This window comes from Gymnoscopelus microlampas (assembly GCF_963454915.1).
Source record: "Gymnoscopelus microlampas genome assembly, chromosome: 2".
NCBI classification, from domain to species: Eukaryota; Metazoa; Chordata; class Actinopteri; order Myctophiformes; family Myctophidae; genus Gymnoscopelus; species Gymnoscopelus microlampas.
In genome coordinates this window covers 49,203,836-49,226,151 of record NC_139939.1, presented here as the reverse complement: position 1 = coordinate 49,226,151, position 22,316 = coordinate 49,203,836, and the positions used below count along the sequence as shown (strand labels likewise).

The following is a 22,316-nucleotide window of genomic DNA, read 5'->3' as shown; positions in this document are numbered from 1 at the left end:
GCCATATGCTAGCGCTCTGTGTAGCCACACTGTCCAGCTGGCAACACAACCTGTAGCCTCAGCGTGTGTGTGTGTATCTCTCGTTCCCAGTCCTCCATGTCGAGCACCATGAGTCAGCCCGGCCTGCTGAGGAAGCTCCCAGGAGCCGCCTCCACACCTGCTGCTCCACAGGCCTTCTGCTCCTCCTCTGGACAGAAAACCAACTCGGCTGTGCTCAAAGCCACCGCTGCAGAGGCAGCCAACACTTCAGTCACTGACAATGAGGTGATGCAGCTTCCCCGTGCACCCAGTACACGCTGCAGAGTTTAAACAAATGAGTTATGCTTCTCAAAGAGAGAATTTAGCACCACAAGTAGGATCTCTACTTGGATTTTTGTATTTAATGCATGTTGTGTAATTCATCTTTGTACTTCTGAACTGTTGGAGCTCGGCGACAAACACTCTGTTCAAATGTGTTCATGTGTTCAATGTCCTGTGCGTTCCCAGCAGTTGTGGTCGGAGATGCGTCGCCACCAGATCCTGCGGGAGGAGCTACGTCAGCGCAGGAAGCACCTCGAGTCCCTGATGGCCGAACACCAGAGACGCAGTGGCCTCCCCGACTCCTCCTACAGGCTGGATGACTGCGAGGGACAAGCTGCAGGCTCACTGGCCCTCAGCAGGGACGAGAGGTGAGAGACCAACCAGATGTTATGCAATGCAGTCAGACCGTTGCTTTGCTCTAGAAGATGACAAGATGCTCACTGTCCCCTCACATTATTCGATGCCTGACGTTGCTGCTGCCAACTGTTTGTTGCTGGCTCTATGTGTGGGCACAAGTGGTGTTCAGTTCTTACGGTGCGTTTTAACAGCGGGCGATACTGGGCGACATCGTCCAAAAAGATAAAGAAAATCCATCTTTCATCGCCCCCCCGCCCACTTCGCCCGATCGCCGGCTCTCATAGACTTTCTTTATATTTTGGGCGATGTTGCCCGGCATCGCCCGAGAGTTGCCCGCTGTTAAAACGCACCGTTACACTTTTGCTTTTACTTTTTCTATTATGGTCACTATCACTACTCCAGGACGCGTTGTGGTTTTTCTGTTGTATAGTTGGAAGGGACCATAAAATCTTATAAAGGATAGAATCTTAGGATCAAAGTCTTTTGTTTTTTTTGTCAACATGGGTAACAAAGAGGACATTGAAAATTCTGGTTACATGGCACATTCCGCCTTTGGCCAGACGTTGGCCCAAGGATCAGGATAATCCTCTGACTGAACGCACTCGGGGGCAAAGCTCTTGAATTCACTTGTTAACTCTGCAATGGCCTGGAGACATTGTTAAAAAACAATTTGTCCAGGTTGATTTACTACTGCCATAATCTTTCCCTTTTTTATTATTCCTCTCACCAATTAAATAAAAGCTTTTTAAACTTCATATTTAACATAGTTCATAAAAATATATTTTCTATTGGACAATTTGATGTACTGTTATTGTGTTGTTATATTACAGTACCCATTTTATCATAATACCTGGATGCCAGTCTATGATAGTACAGTCATCTACATATTTGGGTATATCTCCATATTTGGGCATATTGAGAAAAGATACACACACACACACTTACTGTATGTGTGCATGCACACACACACACATGCACGCACACTGCCCAGATCAGACATCGGTGGAATTTATTGCTGTTTTGGTCTGTGTTTTGTCAGGACTATGGCTACCTGGGGGGGTTCTACTCCCTGTCACCTTGATGAGGATGACGATGACGAGAACGGCTACCCGTCTGAGCTGGGCGGAGAGGAGGAAGACGAGGAAGAGGACAGAGGTGCAGAGAGCAGCTCAAGCTGCGACCTCCACCTCTACTCCGCTAGCAGGAAGCAGCGCTCTTTCAGCAATAGGAAGAACCACACAAGGTCTGTTTGATCGACTAAAGTCAACTATGAAATCCCAACTGCTTAATTGTCTTGTCTTGAAATGTTTATTCATTGTACATGACTGTCACTCATGTTATGACATGTACTTGTCATGTGTAAGAGGACCACAATGGAGTTCTGGACGTTAATCTGTCTTATCCTCTGTTGGTTTTAACTTGTTATTACTAGCCTAATTTATACTTCTTTTTTTTAAAGATTTGTTTTGGGGCTTTTATGCCTTTTTAATGATAGGACAGTAGACTGACAGCAATGGTCGTCGTGATCGGGACTCCAACCCGTGACAAGCTGTCAGGCTGGCATTGCAGCCTAGGGTGCCTGGACCGCCAGGCCACAACGTTTTTAAAAACTTGGTTGCTTTGTTTTATTTATTTTTATCTACGCCAGGTCGGACGGCCGATGGCAGGAGATTATGTTTTTGCCCCTGTCTGTTCGTCCGTCCGTCTGTCTATCTACGTGTCCGTCTGTAAACGGCTAGTCTCCGGCACCGCTGGACCGATCTGTGTGACACTTTGTACACACACGCTTAGTAGGCCAAGGAATCTCTATTATCTCTATTACTAATATTTCTAATCAGCCTCATGGTGGCCTTATAACAGGCCACTTCAGATTTTGGCCTATACTCTTGAACTGCAGGTTGTACAATGAAACTTATTTTTTCCCTGGATTCTTTGGCTCATGACACGACTCATATGATTTCCCTCCATTTTGCGTTTTCTTCACAAAACTACTCCAGTAGTCATGTCAAATTCAAAATTTGCGGGTAGCAACTCGAATTAATGTTCTGCCTTAATTGTTCTGTCCTAATCTCGCGTAGTCAGGTGATTTCAGGTCTCTGTCTTACAAAAATATCTGCTCCTTTTCATGTCAGCAAAGTGGCAGCATGGGGGGTTTCTGCTGCTCTCAGTATGAATTAATACAATTATATTTATAGTTCGTAGACTGTTTTGGGTTGAAATATCTTTGTCTGTGGTAGAGGTGAGATGTTTATCTCAGTTTCAAAGCATTACTGATGCTGTTCTTTTGGTGTTTTTCTTTTTGTAGTTTGTATCAATGTTTTATCATTTTTTTTCACATTGTAAAAAATGGATATGACCAAACTAAAACAAGCTATGATGAATCCTGTCTCTCCAGCAACCTGAAGCCTCCGGCAGCTTTCTCAGGAGAGGCCAGTGGACATCAGTCCTCTCAGCGTTCCAAGTCAAGGACCAAGCAGGAGCAACAGAACAGGACTGCGACACAGTCCGGGGCCCAGTCCGGGGCCCAGTCAGGGGGCACGCCGCGGCAGGAGAACCTGCGCTGGGCCTCGGAGCTGTCCTTCACCGAGGGTCCCCAGCCTCACTGGCAGGAGCAGGTCAGCCATCTGCAGAGGCAGTTGGACTTCAGCACCAGCATGTGTCAGACCCTCCTGCAGGACCAACAGGTGAGTTTACCAGGAAGGAACCACACACCCATCAGAACCATCAGACACAATGTTGATTACCTGCACTCAGTTAGTATCCCCATGATCACGCACACTCACACACACACACACACACACACACACACTCAGAGTCACTCGGCATACATTGATGTAGAAATTCACAAGGACGTGCAGCTATTATTGAATTTGTCATGGAATGTGCCCCATCTCAAATGCCAGCGCAGCCTTTCTGTTTTAAACATTTTTTAAAACGTGCTCCTTAATTATGATTATTTGAAAAAGTGATCGATAGAATAATCACGAAGACAATAATCGATAGTTGCAGCCCTTATAGAGTACAGAAGTCCTGATGTCACTCGTTCATCCCCTGGTTCGTAAAGTAATTTCTCTATGGAGAATAACATTGGGTCATCTTAGAATCGTCTCATATAAGAATTGTGGTCCAAAAATAAACAAACTGTTTTGGCGATATTGTCAGGGAAGTGGCTCTGTATCGTTCATGATGGTCAGTCACTCATAATTTGATACAGTCTGTTGTTTCTGGCGAAAATTTAACTAATTCGGTGGAAGTAACATTATCGTTTTCTCACCGTCAGTTGATGCTTCATATCCATAAGAGTCAAACCGCCGGGATCATTTGTTTATTTTTGGAACACAGTTCTTACTTGACGCGATATTAAAGACGTCTATGGGAATTCAGAATGGGGGTGGAAAACCGTGAACCGGGTAGAATGTGTAAATTATATCAGACTTCTTTGCTCTATTGTTTGCACTCTGCCACTGTACAGTTGATGATGCTGTGTGTCCCTCTCCCTCCCTCTGTCCAGACTCTGTCCTTCATGCTGCAGAGCCTGTTGGCGGGCCAGCACAGGGCGTTACCCAACAACATGTCATCCCCCCACGTCCACCTGATCATGCATCAGCTCAACCAGTGTTACACCCAGCTGGCCTGGCAGCAGAACAACGTGCAAAGGTAACAAACCTACATAAAATCAAGACCGGGTGTAGCTTCCCTGTGAATCTCTGTGGTTATGTTGATGATATCACATTGATGGCGTCAATGAAATATGGGGCTGATTGGTCCAGTGGTTGTGACGTTAGCCACTGACACACACAGATCCACGCCATAAAATATAGTGTTCAAGTGGAATTTTACAAAACCCAATATGGATATCATTTTTTATTATAAAAAAAAAAATCTATATAATGGCTTAACCCTAACTGTTTTAAAGGCAACAACCAGACAAGTAAACGTTTCGACAAGTTTTCACTCCTATTCACTCCTCTCAAACGATATACCACCGTAGCTTTCTGTACTATTGCCGTATGTTGTGTACACTGGTCCATGTGTTTGATTGTCCTGTCGGCTGGCCCAGGCTGAAGCAAGTCCTGAATGAGCTCCTCCACCACCAACAGAAGCTCCCGTCGCCCTCAGCGGGTCAGCAGGCTTCTTCCTCCCAGGACTCCAGCTCTTCCCGTCCGCCACTGTCCCCCAGCCTCTACCTGCCCATCTCCTCCGGCTTCCACCCCTCTGCCAACGCCTTCAATCTCCCGGGCCTGTCAGCCACCGCCTTCTCCCCGCTGCCTCCCAGTATGTCTCTCTCTCTCTCTCTCATTTACAGTATATATTGGCCATATGCAGTACTAGCGCTCTGTTGGCACTAGTATAGATTGTCTGAATAGCAGGGTTCCATGAGCAGCACACATTCATCTAATCTGGTGCCACCTGGACAGATTGTGTGCTAGTAATGTGTCTCACCGATTGTGTACTTGTAATGTGTCTCACAGATTGTGTACTTGTAATGTGTTGAGAGACATAGTGGGATGTTTCGTGCATGATGTGCAGACATTGAGCACTGGGAGTCCGAGTGCGCACAGGGCTCAGGGCTCTCTTTTCCATGCTGAAGAATTAAAATGCTGAGTCTGCCGTCCGATCATTCAGCCTCTGCTCTGCTGTGAAATTGGAATTAATTGAAATTGGATAAAGTTACAGTGCTAACACCGGTGCGCACACTTTTTTTCTGTGGGAAAGCCATTGACCTTGCCCAACTGTGAAGAGTCGTGTGAGATGAGTCATAGTGAATTACTACTTGAAGGGTGGTTTTACTTAAACATGGACCATTAACACCCTGCCCCTCAGAGGAAATCAGAATGTGCTCTTATCTTTTGCTTCTCTCCTCTCTTTCTCTTGCTCTGCTTTTTCTCTGGCTGTCTCTCACTCACTTTCTCTCCTCATCCTCTCTCCCTGCAGGCTTTAACTTCAACCCTCTGTTCCCCGTTGTGGGAGACTTTGGTCAAGCTTCAGCAGCTCAAAGCAGCCCCGACCAGCAGCAACATCACCATCATTCTCAGCAGCAGCAGCAGCAGCTAGATCACAACACCTCTGTCAAGACCGAGTACATGAGCTTCCCTCCACCCGTGCAGCGCTCTCCCCTCAACTCTGCTACATTTGCACGGTTTGTACGCCTGTATAGTTAGCTTTTAAAATGTAGGTATGGTGAGGATTGACAGCAGCACTCAAAGATGACAAGCAAAATGTGTAGTGATGAGATGAAGACCGTTAGGAGCTTATGAATGCAGCTCACCTAAACGGAAAGGAAACAACCAGCTTAGAATTTTAGCGAACAAGCAAGCGCATATCATATCATCAGATAATACCGTCTAAATGATAACAGTCACTAGAAATGACTAGTCAGTGAAATGAATGGGCTCTCCCTAGGCTGGCAGAGGGAGAGTAGCGCCCAGGATTACATAGGCAATTGGCACTGTGTGAAAAAATGGGTTACAAAATCGTGGGATAAAGATTTAGTAAAAAAATAAAATAATAATAATAATGAATATAACTCCTGATGCCAGCTGTCTGTTTTTCTGAAAGAGCCTTCAAATCCCTTTTCTGCACCACCATTTTACATACTCAACTCATGTATCTCTCTTTCTCTCTTTCTTTCTATTTGAACCGTCTCATAATCTGTGCAGGCCTGCTGGCTGGCCCAACACTTCCTCCTCCCGCATGAACAACACCACCCAGCTCCACCGGGACGATACGGAGCAGCAGGAGTCCCCGTTCTCCTCCCCCACTCAGGCCCCCCGCCACAGCCACAACCTCCCCCATTCCGAGAGCTTCAGCAGCCTGCCAGACGCCGCCGATCCCACCACCGTCACCAAGACCTTCAGGGCCGGACGCAAGGCGTCGGCCCAGGCCAGCCTGGCATCCCGTGACAAGACGCCCATCTCTACAGGCCGACGACGCAGGAACAAAAGTCACAAGAACGCTGCAGGTAGATTTACATAGGGGCCTTAAAGCTAAATGAAATGGTTGTGTTGTTAGTCCTCTGAAGTGGCACTTAATATCTGTGTTTAATTTAATGTCCGGAATGAAACCTCAAAATGGACTGAAATCCAAGTTTCTGTTTTACACAAAATCCTGGTAAGAATAATATTCTTCTTAATGGGATGCCGTGAGATCCAACAGGATGTCAATGTAGACAGACTGGACTACGAGAATATGTAGTGCCATTAGAAGTGCAATTGTTTTCACTGTGGAACAATGTAGTATTACAGGAAAACAACTTTTTTGGTATCGATCAGTGCTTGAAAAATAAATAAATATATATTTGGTTATATGAGGTCAGAATATTTTATTGAATATTTTATTTATTATTATATAGGCTCAATTGTCAGTGAATGGTACATTTGGCGTGTAATTCAGCAAGGCAAATCATCCCTCTGACTGTCTGAAAAGCAGTTACTTCCATTCATTTATTCTTTGTCAGTTTAAAATTGGCTCATTTGGACACTCACTGCTTTGCCTGCCAACTAACCAATTAATGACTTCATGATTCTTTTCCAATTTACCAGAAGTGGGTATAGATGAATGCGTCGGCCACAAGGGCAGGAGCCAGTATATAAGATAACAACAAATAATCATCCATTAAGGCCCAATTCATCCAAATTAAAGGGTGTGTGTGAGAGAATGGTACATACATTCACAACAGGAGTTACTTAGCACTTCTGGGAACATCTCAATTCAATGCAGTGGTTAAAACAGCAACAAAAACAGCAGCTAACAAACCCACAGCTAATGCTTTGAAAAACAGTCCTAATACCGTCCCAATATAAAGGACCACCCAAAGTCTTTGCATTGGTTTTATTTTTCATTTCAGAATTATTCCACCCAGTTCCCCTAAATTTAATTTAGATTTCCCCCAGACATTTTGGTACACAGAGACCTGAAATCACCTGGCTACGCGAGACTAGGACAGAACATTAAGGCAGAACATTAAAATATCCCTTTGGCTTCTTCTGTGTGTTCTGCAGGCCAGGAGAGCGACAGCGCAAGCAGCACTGCAGGCTTTGGCCAGGAGAGGGCAGCGCAGCCCCGGCAGAGGGACCAGGACCAGAGCCTTCTGGACAAGCTGACGCAGGAGAAACTGGACAGCAAGACCAAGGCGGGACACAAACCCAATGACCTTTCCTCTGGTACTGTCTCAACTGTCACCCGTCTGAAGCAGTCAAGGGTTCTTTCAATAATGACCTAAAATCCATGAGAACCAGACTACTGCTAGTGCTCTACACAATACGATGCCCAATGTTCTTTTAACGTAAAATGAGTGTAAAATGGAGCAGTTTACGTCCATTTTTGTCCAGTTTTTACACTCTCTGAGTTAAATTAACAGAGGATTTTGTGTATCCGTTAATTGGTTTCACAAGTTAATTACATTTCACCTGGGGCTTTGGCTCTCTAATTGGTGGTTCACTACAGATGAGATGCCAGATAAACGCTAACTACCTGGTAGGATGGATAGAATACTAGCAGTACCAGGGGTCCAGTGTTGAGAAACACTAAGTTTATCCAATTGTAACTAGTCATCAGCTTTCATTATATACAGTGATGGAAAAAGTACTCAAATTGTTTACTTAAGTAAAAGTATCAATACTGCAATATAGAAATACTCTGAAAGTGCGGAATTCAAAATTTACTTGAGTAAAAGTACAATAGTATTGGCATCAAAATGTACTTAAAGCACCAAAAGCAAAAGTACTCATTATGCAGAATGTCCCATTTACGTTTTCAAATGCATACAAATCTTTTGAAAATAGCAGATCTACAAACTCACAGTGCCAGTGTGTCGCATCGCGACGCACTGTGAGTTTGTAGATCTGCTATTTTCAAAAGATGTGAGCATTTCAAATGGCCGAAATGTATATAGGGCTGAAGTGGTTAATGTATGTTTGGTAATAATAAAAATCTACAAAGTAACTAAAGTTTTCAAATAATTGTGGTGGAGTAAAAGTTTGCCTCTGAGATGTAGTGGAGTAAAAGTATTGGAAATTGGAAATACTCAAGTAAAGTACAAATACCTCAACATTTTACTTAAGTGCAGTACTTGAGTACATGAACTTACTTACTTTCCACCACTGATTATATATGGATAATATGAACAATATCAGTGGTAGTTCATAGTTTTTTCTACAGAAGTGAAAGCTGATGACAGGCTGCATTTGGATGAAATGTTTGTCCTTGTTTATCATCATTACCACACTGAATGTCCTGAGTCCTGAGTGTTTACCATGAAATATAACATGCTTTATGCTTTTTAATATAATTTAATTTAATTTATCTATGTTTGCACATTTTGTTGTTGCGTCACATTATTTTAATTTTCGTCTCATCTCCCTTTGTTTGTCACTTTTGAATGTATTCTTCACTCAGCATATGCTTGGAGAACTCCCTTCCTCTCTAACAGAATTGCATGCACTGAAGCACCAGGTAAACTCACCCAGCAGCTCTTCAAAATAGCAGATCTACAATGCTCACAACATGTTCGCAATGTAGATCAGCAATTTCTGGGACACCATCGTACGACAATGTATCAGTGTTGATTTTGACAGCAAATTTTGATTTAGTTTTAGCCATAGTCTTTTGAATAAAATTCCATTTAGTTTATATTATAGTTCATATTTTAGTCATCTGAAATGTTTTAGTCTAGTTTTAGTCGACTAAATAGATAGAAGATTATAGTCTGCTAAATCTAATCTACAGTTGATTTAGTCTGTATTATAAAAAAATATTTTGGCGGTGCCTTGATGGCGTCATAATGCCTGATTTTACACTTGGTTGCATGCTGAAAATAGCCGATCTACAAGCTCACAACGCGTCGCGCTGAGACGCGTTGTGAGCTTGTAGAGCTGCCATTTTCAGAGCACAACCAAACATAAAATGACTTGTCTTTTAGTTCTACTGGATCTCTTCTCCACTAGTCCCTCACTAACATTTTAGTCTAGTTTTTATTTGTTGACGAAATTGTCAATATATTTATATATTTTATACGTTTCTTTTAGTTTTCGGCCTTGAAAAAAAGTAGGCAACGAATATTTTTCGGATTAGTCTTAGTCAAAGAAATCAATACTGCAGTGTATAAATCAAGCTCAATGGCATGCACTTACCAACAGTTGCTGCAGACCATTATTTTTTTGATATCCGGCATTTTCCAAAATGGGTAATGGGCCATAACAAATCTGCAAAATTGATTGTTTGTGACGATCATTGGTATATACATGGCATTCTCTAGCTATCTGCAGACACACACACACACACACACACACACACACACAGCGTAGCTTAGGGGTAACACTGGGTTTGCTCCCAGATGTCAGGAGCAGGTCTATGAACTCTGTAAAAAACAATTGCACATTTGCACACGAAATCTGCATGTGTGCTTGAAGCCATTAGTCGCTAAGACGGTGCTGTTTGTCTTCCCTGCAGATGCGAGCAGCGACTTCTCTCTGTTTGAAGCACTGAGGGAGACCATCTACTCTGAGGTGGCCACTCTGATCTCTCAGAATGAGTCACGGCCACACTTTCTTATCGAGCTGTTCCATGAGCTGCAGCTGCTCAATACAGACTACCTCCGCCAGAGGGCGCTCTACTCCTTGCAGGTAAACACAGATCCGACAGTCATTTTGAACCAATTGGTCAAAACTCATCAAGAAATGGCTACACACACACACAAACACACACACACACACACACACACACACACACACACACACACACACACACACACACACACACACACACACACGTTGCTTTAACGTCTTTGAACCATGGTGCTATGGTTTGACCCTTGTATTTTCTCCTCCAGGACATAGTGACGAGGCACCTCACAGAGCGGCATGGGGCTGAGAACCAGCCTCCCTTGCTGGGCCCTGTGGCTTGGGCAGCTGGTTCCCAGTCGGAGCTGACGCCCAGCGAGAGCCTGGCCACCAGTGATGTGGTAAGATGGAGTCTTTGGTGTGACCACCAGAGCGTTTTTTTTCTCAGCTGAAAATGCCAGGTGCTCTTCTGATAACGACCAGTTGGGAGCGCTTTAGAGCGCTTTCGGAAGGTGCAGCGATTTCCATTAGCCGGTATACGCCGGCCATTTGTAGACTAGAATCTCAATTGGCCATTAAATATCAATATTGCAGGCCATCTTGGCAGTTTGAAATAATGTTTTGAATTTTAGTTTTTATTATGATTAGTACCCCTCACTCTGGAAGAAGGGAAGTCTATATGCATACATGAGATTTCTTTACAAGGTAAAACCTTGGAGAGTAGTTTCATTGCACTTGTACATGTAAGAAGTGACAGGTCTTTTGTGTTGTTTTTCCCCGCCCCTCCTCCATTGCAATCGGATGGCTCTGTAAAAAGTGACAGAGATGAGAGCAGAATAAAGAGAGCAGTAGTACCTGTGTTTGCGTCCCTGTTATTGCCCTTAACACATTCACTACTAGGTACTATGCATCCGCCTTCTGTTGCTGCCGCCAGGGTTTTTTAGAATATTTATCTCCATTATGATCGATCCCCTGATGGTTGCTAATCACGGAGGGTTTCACTGTGCTTCCGTAAAAAAGAAAAAAATCATCGCAACCTCCCATTCGCTTGAAAATTTGCCAAAAGTACATAGTAAAACACAGGAGCCGTGATACAGAATATTTCCCAAATACTTTAACCAAGAAGTGAATGGAGCAGTAAATCTTTGGATCACGTTATATCCTGGTTCTGATGTCAAAAAAAGCGGGATAAAATAAAATCTCATTTTTTTTGGGGGGAAAAACCTTTTAAAACGTTTTTGGCAGGCAAGTGTTGTATTTGAAAAAATGTTTTAAAATGTTTTTGGCAGGCAATGTGTTAAGAACTGGGCGTTGCAGCCAGCTCTCCCTGGCTCTACTGGAGATACTAGTATTACTAGCGTTGGCTCGTAGACTAAGTCATCAGACAAACTCTCATATTGATGCCGTGCTGCCTTAAATGTTTTCTCAGATTTTATGTGCAACCTGACTTGCAATACATACATACATGCTACACGGTAGCTCATATCAAAATAAATAGGCACACTGCCCTAGTCGCGTAACTTAGGTCCTGGCAGATAGCTACATTCTTGCAGATATGTATTGATTGATTGATTGAATATTTTATTAGGCAAACAAATGTAAAACAACACATTTACATTTAAAATACTTTGTCTAACAGGTCCGTTCATAAAAGTCCTTGCGGACTTGTTTCCAATGAGGGCCTTGGTATTCAATTCATAGTCAAGCCTTTGTTTGCAATAATAAAAGGTTAATTAGTGCATTTATGAATCGATAAGCAGAACCAAAATTCAATTGTCATGGGTTTGGTTCTACTTTTGAACCAAAGTTCGGTTCCCACCCTACTCTCTCTCTATCTATTTTATCTATCTATATCTATCTCCCTCGTGTCTACATCTGTCTCTGTTCCATTTTGTCTCCTGTCTTCATCTCTTCTGTCCATTGAGGAGTCTGCCTGTACCTTCATCTTCATGCTGAGCCTCTGTGCCAACACGCGTGCCCTGCTTTCCGTCACCCTCTGTCCCTATCCTTACATACACGTCGCCCCCTTTAATTCCCTCAAGGCATCTGTCATTTTCTCCCCTTTCTCTTAATCTCGTTTCATCCTTATCCATCGCTTGCTTCTTTCCCTATCTCCTCACCCGTCCTTTATTCCTCCCCCCCTCCATCTCTCCCCGCCAACACCACCGCCGACAGACCCTCTGCTGGCTTTGAAACCTCTCATCAGACGAGGCTTTTTGAGAGCGCCCACACACACCTCGCTCCAAAATTCTCTCCGCGGCTCTCCTTCAAATGAGACACACCGGCTCTTGTGTTCTCGGAGGGGGCCCCACGGCGGTCCCCGGGGCTGTGCTAATTGGAAGCCGTCCCTTTTGTCTTCCTAAATAAGCCGCCTCTGTTCCTCGAGAATTGATGGATGGAAACACGTGGAGCGTCGGCGTTAGGAGGGTGGCGGGTTGAGGCGACCATTGTTCTCCTGGTTAATTCCTCCTATCTCTAGGTGTTCTTCGGCAGAGGTTATAGTGTTGTCAAGAGCGGTGCGCGCGGGGGCGGTCCCTGATGAGGCTTTATCACAATGGAAAGACAATGATGACAGATGAGAAGATATTGTTTAGGTTTTGTTGACACGTCTGTGTGCTGTGCGTGTGTGAGACTGATGGCAGCATGCTTGTGTGTTGTTAGGAGGGCTCTGAGAAGAACCTCAGGCAGATGAAACAGGAGCGCGTGAAGAGGACAGAGGACGGGGACTCGGCGGACGACAGCATCATGTCCACGTCCTCGAACCTGGAGGCCTTCGCCAACGATGACCTGGGTACACGGCATACACACGACGATGCTCGCCACAAGCACTCTCTCTCTCTTGCTCCCACAAATATATGCACACACTGTTTTTCCACACATACTGTGTACAGTACACATACAAACACACCAGTGACAAGTGGTTGAAGCTTTTCAGAATGATGCATGTTTTCCTTTCCTTTTTACATCGCCCATTTTAAGTTCTGCTTTTGCTTACAGTGCTAACTCAACTCACTCAACTATTGCGAATAATTATAAAACATTGTTTTGATGTTTATTTTAACCCTTTAAGACCTGGAACGCATCTGTGTCACTTCTTGATTTGAGCTAAAAAAGCATTATTTTACACTTTGGCTATTCAAAAATAGCAGATATACAAGCTCATAGCGTGGCACCGAGTGCCGCGCTACGAGGTTGTAGATCTGCTATTTTTGAGAAATTGTGAAAATGTGTGCAAATCTTGGAATATATTAAAGCGAACATTTGTAACTCAAATCTTTGCTTCTGGGGGTCCCTGGAACAAAATATTTTGAGATGGGGGGTCGGAGGCCAAATACATCATTTTAGGGGTCCTTGACATGAAAAAGTTTGAGCACCGCTGATATAGAAACATACGTTTTTCAGAATAGTGTTCAGGTCTTAATGGGTTAATATATTAATGAATTGAAGCGAAAGATTCTAATCGACAATTATAATCATTTAAACCGATTACTCCAATTAACTGTAGCAGCCCTATTGGTCTTCACAGTACATTTACGCTACTGCTTTTAAAGACGTACAAATAACATGCAATGTCTTGTGTATTTCGTGTATATATTAAATTGAACAGTATCTGTAGATTTATATCAGCAGGTACTCAAGCTTAGAAATAATTACTACACTTTGTAATAATCTGACACGCAAAAGTAATCTCCCATATGTTTAATAATGGACTGTCGCTCCACCCTTGCGTGCAAAGCTGAAGTGATGAGCAACTTACATTTTGTTTATCCAGAAACCAATGATATACGCTTACATTTCATGTCACCCACCATATGCACTCTAACTTTCACCAGCAAGAAAATTATGGGTTTTTTTTTTTATCCCTAGGCCCTACTGTGGAAACCAGTGTTGATTTTGACAGCACATTTAGATTTTGTTTAGTCATAGTCTTTTGAATAAAATTCCATTTAAACCGCTCACAAAATGTAAGGAAACTTGAATTTGGGCCATTTTATCTCCCCTTTACTAATACCAATCAGTAAAGTGCTATATATCATTTTTATCTGTGATTAGTCACCTTTACAACGAGGTACAGCTTGTAAGCATCGGGCATTCATGGAATGAGCAACACAGGCAAACGTGTGGGTAGCGCCAAGCAAAAATGTGCCAAAATCACCCAATATGCTTTTGCTGGTAATGGCTCTTGTTTTGAGCAACCTGCCAGCACACACCTGCTGAGAGGTGGGTTCTGCAACTTTGCGTTCTGCAACATGGGTTCTGCAACTTTGTTGAGTTTGTGTATGCTCCAAGCAGCAACACTGCCCCATAGAAAGATGCCACGTTTGTCCCTTCAGGATAAGGCCCGTGCAATATGGCAAGTGAAGCTGGTGTTCCGTTACGCAGATTACGCATTATTTGATGTCAGCCCTGATACCATTTGCAGGCAGGTGTGTGCCAGTCAAAGGTGTGTGACTGGCACCTGAGCATGGGCCCTGCAACTTTGACATCTGTCTTTGGTACCGTTGTGCAAATCTTGCCTGTAAATCTATGGTTCCTCAGTGAAGCAAGGGGTCTGGGTTGTTGTCTTCCTTGTTGACCAGTTCACCGGTCTCACAGAACTTAGTCCTAAGTTTGGAAATGGTACCAGGGCTAACACCAAATAATGCTGTCACTCTGCATAACGGAACACCAGCTTCACTTGCCCTGTTGCACGGGCCTTATCCTGACAAAAGTGGCATCTTTCCATGGGGGCAGTGTTGCTGCTTGGAGCATACACAAACTCAACAAAGTTGCAGAACCCATGTTCAGGTGCCAGTCACTCACCTGTGAGGCAGTCACACACCTGTGACTGGCACACACCTGAAGCCCATTGAATGTCATGAATGTCACGACATTGAATGTCAGCAGAAAAGTCTAATAGGCCATTTTGGCACATTTTTGCTCGGCGCTACCCACACACGTTTGCCTGTGTTGCTCATTCCATGAATGCCCGATGCTTACAAGCTGTACCTCGTTGTAAAGGTGACTAATCACCGATAAAAATGATATATAACACTTTACTGATTGGTATTAGTAAAGGGGAGATAAAATGGCCCAAATTCAAGTTTCCTTACATTTTGTGAGCGGTTTAGTTTTAGTCATATTTAAGTCATCTGAAATGTTTTAGTGTTTTACTGTAGTATTTTGGCGGGTCTTGATGGCGTCGTAATGCCTGATTTTACACTTGTTTGCGTGCTGAAAATAGCGGATCTACAAGCCCACAACGCGTCGCAGCGCGACGTGTTGTGAGCTTGTAGATCTGCTATTTTTTTTCCCTCCCTAACATTTTAGTCTAGTTTTTATTTTTTGACGAAATTGTCAATATATTTAGTCTTAGTTTTAGTCATCATAGCTTAGTTTTTATTTAGTTTGCATTTAGTTTTCGTCAGTGAAAAAAGATAGTTGATTTTTCGTCAATAGTTTTAGTCGACGAAATCAACACTGGTGGAAACCTAAGTACAGAATGATGCATTCATATCCACAGCAATCCCTGCTTTTTTCCATCCCTCTTGCCTCATTGAGTTTGATCTTCTCTCTCTCTCTCTTTCTCCTCCTGTGTGTGCTGCTCTGCTAGGTAACACAGTGATTCATTTAGACAAGGCCATGGCCAGGATGAGGGAATATGAGCGCATGAAGCTTAAAGTTGAGTCTAACCACTGTACCACCCACGCTGTAGCCACAGGCGGCGCTAATGCTCATCACCCCTCTGCCCTGCTTCGGGAAGGTACCTAAATCACTTAACCCTTCACAGTACAACACTGGGGTCATACTGGGTTAGCTCCCAGTGCCCAACAGTAGATGACTGGTCTTATAAAGTACTGGCATATTGATGTTACTTAGATGATATCACATTATTGCAAAAACATATCAAATCTGTATTTGATATGTCGCCATATTGTCACATTTTGTTAACACAATGAGTGCCAAAAAACGTAATATTAAGTTTTTGCAAATACACTTGTGGAGTGCCATAAACGTTATTTTTTTCACTAGAGGGCGCTCTAACGCAACTTAGGAATGATCCTAGGACCCTTTAAAGGGGAACGGACGGATGTGAAGTCATCCCAAAAAACGGAAGTGCATCCGCCCCAATGATGTGATCTTGAGAAAAAGGTCCATATCTCTATATCTTTTTGTTGTGGTCAAAACAAGACAATTTCGACGGCCGATCTCTGCAACGGCGGATTGCGGTAGAAATGTTATTGTTCCAGTCGTTAGACGAGACCCTTGGCCATTGCCCAGACACCGTTTGTTTACATCCGGGTCCTCATTTGTGGCTTCTGCAGCTCTAAAAAGATTGCCAATAAACGGTAAAAAAAACGCTGGCACTGGCTGTACCCTGTTTTAATAAAACCTCTGGCACTCAATGTGTTAAATACCAGTCGACTGTATGGATACATTGTCCACTCTAGCTCTAGTTGTGCTCGACAGCATCCAGGAGTAAATATAAATAAATGAATACACTGTGACTGTTAATGAACATCTGTGCTCAGCTGTCTTTCCCCAATGACATAAAGGTTGTCATCATTCACTCATGTCTCTGCTTGTAATGTTGATTATATTATTATTATTATTTTTTGCTTCATTGCTTCTTTTCTTTAGAGATGACATGTCTTCTTACATCAGTCATTTGTTTCCTTATTTTTATTCATTTCTTTCTATCTTCTAATTAGGCCTTTTGTCTTTTGGATTACATCAAATTGTTTTGATTTTCAGCCTTTGAGCCCCTTGGCTCTTCAACACATCTCAGAAGAACATCTGGGCTTTTTTTAATATACATATTTTTTATATCTCGCAGGTTATCTTTTTACTGTTTTTTTCTTATCACCGTGTTTCCAGAAAACCTGAAATAAAGTGGTTTGTTTGTGTCCAGGTGCTTCTGCAGAGGTGCGCTGTCCTCAGATAGACACGCAGCAGCTGGACAGACAGATCAAGGCCATCATGACTGAGGTCATTCCCTTCCTCAAGGTATGCTCGCCAGAACAGTACAGATCAGTCATCTTGATGATTGGTTCTCAAAGTGGGTAGCGGCTGGGATGAGACACAAAGGAGACTCTTTGTGTCTCCTAACCGCAGCCGCTGCCAGTCATCAAATTATTGGCTTAGGAATGCGACCAAAACAAACAAAAAAATCCATGACTTCAAGTCTCTATGGGTTGAGTAATCGTTAGATTTTGTCGTTAAATCGTTAACTTTTTTGAGTGAAATATCCATTTTAACAGTTGAGTTTAAAAGAAGGGATTGATCAGGGAGCAAGAGTCAATAATGTCACAATAGTTCCTTTTATTGTCACTCCTTCAACATGGCAGCACTGGCCCCTAAACACTCCAGATCACTTTGAGATTTTATTTTATTTTATTAAGGATTCCCATTATCTGGTGCCATAGCAACCAGCTAGTCTTCCTGGGGTCCACACAAAAAACAAACAATCATTATGGTTGCAAATACAAAATTATTAAATGTCAGTACTCAACACACAATACATAATGAAGCTAACAAATAAGATAGCTAGAATTACATGTGAGCAAAGAAACAGAAAACAACAAAAAAAAAGATGTCTTTAACTAGAAAAGTTAGAAGAAAAGAAAGTTAGAGATGTACAGCATAAAGAACAACGTACAGCAAACGGAGCTTCATTGGAAACAAGTCCGCAAGGACTTTTATGAACAGACCTGTTAGACAAAGTATTTTAAATGTAAATGTGTTGTTTTACATTTAAATAAATACAATTATTCATAAAATATTCAATCAATCAATCAAAGCTCATCTGTGACAGTGTTGTGTGTTTGTATTTGATGTGATTATAGGAGCACATGGACGAGGTGTGTTCCTACCAGCTGTTGACCTCCGTCCGTCGCATGGTCCTCACCCTCACCCAGGAGAACGACGACAGCAAGGAGTTTGTCTGCTTCTTCCACAGACAGCTGGGAGGAATCCTGCAGGTAGGGGCGATGCGTTCATGTTCACTGCATAGACAAAATTAAAGAGGTGGCTCATTTGTTTATTTGTGTAATGCCAAACCCAAATGTTAATACCAAACTAAAAATAAGTGTTAAATACAGTGATGAAAAATGTATATGAGAAGGAAATGTTCATTTGAGTTAAAATAATACCCTAATAGGGTTTTACAAATATGACACCTAAAATAGAAGAAACAACATAGCCACAGCAACAAATAAATCACTACAGAAAACCGGTTAAAACAATGCAAAGAAGATAACACAATGTAACTATCTTAAGGCTATTGAACTCTTTGTCTCGTGTCCAATTTTCAAGTGCATTTATTTCCAGTGACAATGCTGTACATCGTCAAACCTAAATTAACCTATTAAACATCACAAAGTTGGATAATATGATTTTTCACAGAGGAAATGTGTTTGTGTGTGTCTGCGGACACGTGAAGGCAGAAGATCATGGTTTTCATCCCATGGGGATGAAACAGCATCCAGGGGTCTAATGCCTTTCCTTTCTCTGCCCACTGCCGCGGGTCAGGACTCTCTGAGTAAGTTTGCGGGTCGGACTCTGAAGGACTGTGGAGAGGACCTGCTGGTGGAGATCTCAGAGATCCTGTTCAACGAGCTGGCCTTCTTCAGACTGATGCAGGATCTGGACAACAGCAGCACCGCAGCGGCCAAACATCGAAACAAAAAGAGACCGGAGGAACCCAACAACAGCAAGCACAGAGCTCAGGTCAGCTTATTGCTCTATCAGGGAAATATCATCATTTTGTAAATTGTGACTATTGATGAAGGAGCAATTAAGACGGGAAAGAATCTGTGTCTCTTTTAGATTTCTTTGGGCTATTCAAAAATAGCAGATCTACAAGCTCATAGCGCAGCACCAAGTGCCGCCCTACGAGCTTGTAGATCTACTATTTTTAGGAAAATCGTGAAAATTTGAGCAAATCTTTGAATATATATATTTTTCAAAGCAAACATTTTTAACTCAAATTTTTGCCTCTTTGGGGATTCTACAAATGTCTTCTAAATCCTAACCTAATAACAAAGTATGTTGCTATAATCAGTGGTTCTCAAACTTTTTTCATGTCAAGGACCACACAAAATGATATGAATTTTGACATTTACATGGACATTCATTTGTGTAAACATATAATATATTATAGAAAGGTGTCTGGCCTACAAGGCATGAATGTAAATATCTGCATACCTCCCCAACAGGAAACCAAAACTGTGGAGGGAGAGAAGTGCTTTTCTCCAGTATACCTGGATGAAGACAAGGTAAGAACTGCTCAGAATGTCTGTATTGTTTAGTCAGTATTATTCTCCTTCATACCGCATATTGTACTGTAGTAAACGCATTGGTTAACCTCATGCTTAACCGAAATGTTTTCAAGAATAGCGAGAAAGAGCAGACCTACAAGTCTCACAACGCGTTGCGATGCAATGCATGTGAGCTTGTAGATCTGCTATGATCGCTATTCGTGATACGATGAAGTATATAGTATATAGCTTACGTGGTCAATAAAGAGTTTTTTTTAATGGTGAGATATAAAACACGATGATGATAATGTCTGTCTCTCTTCCAGGACCAGGATGAGACAGAGCAGGTTGCTGAATTCCAGCAGAGAGAAGGACAGAAGGCTGAGGGAGAGTACAGCAGGAGCAGCAACGCTTCAGATGGAGACGAAGAGGAGGATGAGGAAGATGGAGAGGGAATGCCTCTTTCCATCAGTATGTGACAGTTTTAACTTCTCAAAATGATCGGCTCTCTTAAAGGAAAATGTGTCTTTTCTTTTTGAAGTGTGTGTCATTCATTGCCTGTCCACAACAATCAGCTGACCAAATACGTTTGAATTAATTTTTTCACGATTACATTATTGTGAAACCTAAAATCAAACATTTCGATTCATTTCAAATAACTATGCAGTCCTACCTATAATGCTGATTTAGTGTTTTGTGTGTGGCGTTATGTAGTGGTGGTGATGTATGTCATTTACCTGAGCTGTAACATATTATCTGTTGTGTGGATTATTATTATTGCTGTGTGCCTCCATGTCTCATGTGTTACTCCATTGTGTTGTGAGTAATACCAAAATAATACTGTGTGTGTTGCAGGTTTGTCCAAAGCAGAGACCCAGGCTCTGACCAACTATGGCAGTGGAGAGGACGATAATGAGGTGGAGATGGAGGATTTTGAGGCAGGACCTATAGAAGTCCAGACCTCCCTACAGGCCTCGTCTGACACACTCCTGGAGCAACAACAGGTCACAACCAACACACACATCATACACCTGATGTTTAAACATGACATATTCCATAGCTGAGCAAGCTGGACTTCCTGGGGCCGTTATAGTCTAGGACCTGAGACGGAGTCAATAATGTATTCCAATGAGTCTACACTGTAGAAAGCAGATCATTATATTACTCAAACCAGTGAAAGTGCTGTCATTGAGTTGCAGCCGAATTATCCCAAGCGTTTCCTTTAGTTGTACAAATATTTTACATGTTGCACAGTGAAATCTGACTGATACAGAGTGAATTTGGGTCATAGAACCGGAATCTCGTTGGGGCCAGGCTAATATTCCCTGCACTCTCAGCTTACATTCCAACGTGTCTCCTAATGAGGGTAGTGCTACTTAACACCTGTCGTGTTTCCTTTGAGCAACCCACCAGGTCAAATTCCTCATCATGAGCACACTTACCAACTAGAAAATGTGCTCCTCGGAGCACAAGTCTCCGCCAGCAAATATTGGAATTTATTCCAAGATTGGAACTTTGATGATAGGCGTTGCGCCTTTGCTTCTTCATCAGTTTGCAGACAATGATTAGCTTCTTCAGTTTGCATAATAAGAGTTAGTTGCACTGTGTCATCAACTGTGACTGGAAAGTACTGTTCTTGATTAATCCTGTCTAAGCTATTTATATACAGGAATAATCACGAAATCTCAGCCATTTCGTGCGTGATTATTCCTGTCTTACCTCACTTTGAAAGAGACCAAGACTCTTTCAAAGTGACACATCTATTTATATGCCGCTATACGTCATGCGTCTCACTAGCCAATCGGAGCACACTCTTTCAACGTATTGTCACGTGTCACGTGAGGCTTGACCAATGTTAGCTTGGCCGAGGGGGGGGAAGTGAAAACAGTCTCAGAGACAATGAAGTGGTTCTGATTCAAGTGAAGTGTGATTTGATTCATCGTTGGTCTGACCGGTGTAATTGTCTTTGTGTATTTCAGGGAGCGCAGCCTAGAGGACAGGAGGCAACATCTGACCAGAACTGTTCAGAGAATAATTATGGTGAGGATTTGTTGTCACCTAAATAAACATTTTTTTTATTCCTACATGTACTGTATGTAGGAAGGAAATGAAAGAAATGGATGGTGGTTTGCTAAAATAACGCATTGGTTTCATGCAGACGTAAAGCAGTGTTGGACCTAAACATTACAACAGGATGACTATGCCCTTCTTCATCCAGTGTATAATGACCAACAAATGAGACACACACACACACACAGGTGCTAAAGTTTATTACCCCTGACTCACATTGGTGTCACATTCACTTTTATTACCAGCGTAAAGCACTTTTACACATAAACTGGATTCTGTTTTAGCCTGTGCGTCTCTGTATTCATATTTCATGGTGGCCTGATACAGGTGAAGGGAAGGTGTCTGTGAGGGGTAAAACTTGAGTGGCAAACCGAGGTCATGTAGCCAGTGAGTGGCCACTTGACCTCGGTTTGTTCCATAAACATGTTGACACTAGGACTATAACAATTATTATAACTAGACCATACCCGGTCGGCGCAGCGCATCCGTGGGGGGATATGCGCACATGATCTGGCAACCCGGGAGGCAGTTTGTCCCATAGCTGGGCAGCCGCAGCTATGGGACGACATTCTTTGACACAAAAACGCTAATAAGAAGCTGGGATTTGATTAAATTGAAAAACGGGCTTCACAGTTGTGTTCAGATGGTAATGGTCAATGGCTGTGTGCAAAATCAGAGCAATTGGTCCAGCCAGTGGGGAGAACCGGGTAGCTTCACCACCACCACCACTACAAACGCACGCACAGAGGTTACTAGAATTATAGTAGGACTAGACCATACCCGCTCGGCG

At 42.7% G+C, this 22,316-nt stretch overlaps 1 protein-coding gene across 5 annotated transcripts in view; it reads left to right on the top strand.

Moving 5' to 3' along the window:
• The window catches only part of pcm1 (pericentriolar material 1), a 41,441-nt gene that overhangs the window by 15,683 nt on the left and 3,442 nt on the right, over positions 1-22,316 (top strand). For 2 of the 5 annotated variants that reach the window (XM_084082393.1, XM_084082395.1), the window contains exons 16-36: positions 91-264; positions 487-668; positions 1,697-1,900; positions 3,053-3,341; positions 4,169-4,314; positions 4,718-4,932; positions 5,593-5,797; positions 6,318-6,619; positions 7,659-7,820; positions 9,055-9,111; positions 10,108-10,280; positions 10,487-10,618; positions 12,879-13,008; positions 15,811-15,960; positions 17,110-17,204; positions 18,044-18,178; positions 18,729-18,926; positions 19,415-19,474; positions 19,783-19,927; positions 20,312-20,460; positions 21,436-21,496. In XM_084082393.1, coding sequence (XP_083938519.1) covers positions 91-264; positions 487-668; positions 1,697-1,900; positions 3,053-3,341; positions 4,169-4,314; positions 4,718-4,932; positions 5,593-5,797; positions 6,318-6,619; positions 7,659-7,820; positions 9,055-9,111; positions 10,108-10,280; positions 10,487-10,618; positions 12,879-13,008; positions 15,811-15,960; positions 17,110-17,204; positions 18,044-18,178; positions 18,729-18,926; positions 19,415-19,474; positions 19,783-19,927; positions 20,312-20,460; positions 21,436-21,496 — 3,364 coding nt within the window. The remainder of the gene's footprint in view (positions 1-90; positions 265-486; positions 669-1,696; positions 1,901-3,052; positions 3,342-4,168; positions 4,315-4,717; positions 4,933-5,592; positions 5,798-6,317; positions 6,620-7,658; positions 7,821-9,054; positions 9,112-10,107; positions 10,281-10,486; positions 10,619-12,878; positions 13,009-15,810; positions 15,961-17,109; positions 17,205-18,043; positions 18,179-18,728; positions 18,927-19,414; positions 19,475-19,782; positions 19,928-20,311; positions 20,461-21,435; positions 21,497-22,316) is intronic. The other 3 variants (XM_084082394.1, XM_084082396.1, XM_084082397.1) reach the window with 3 other exon arrangements.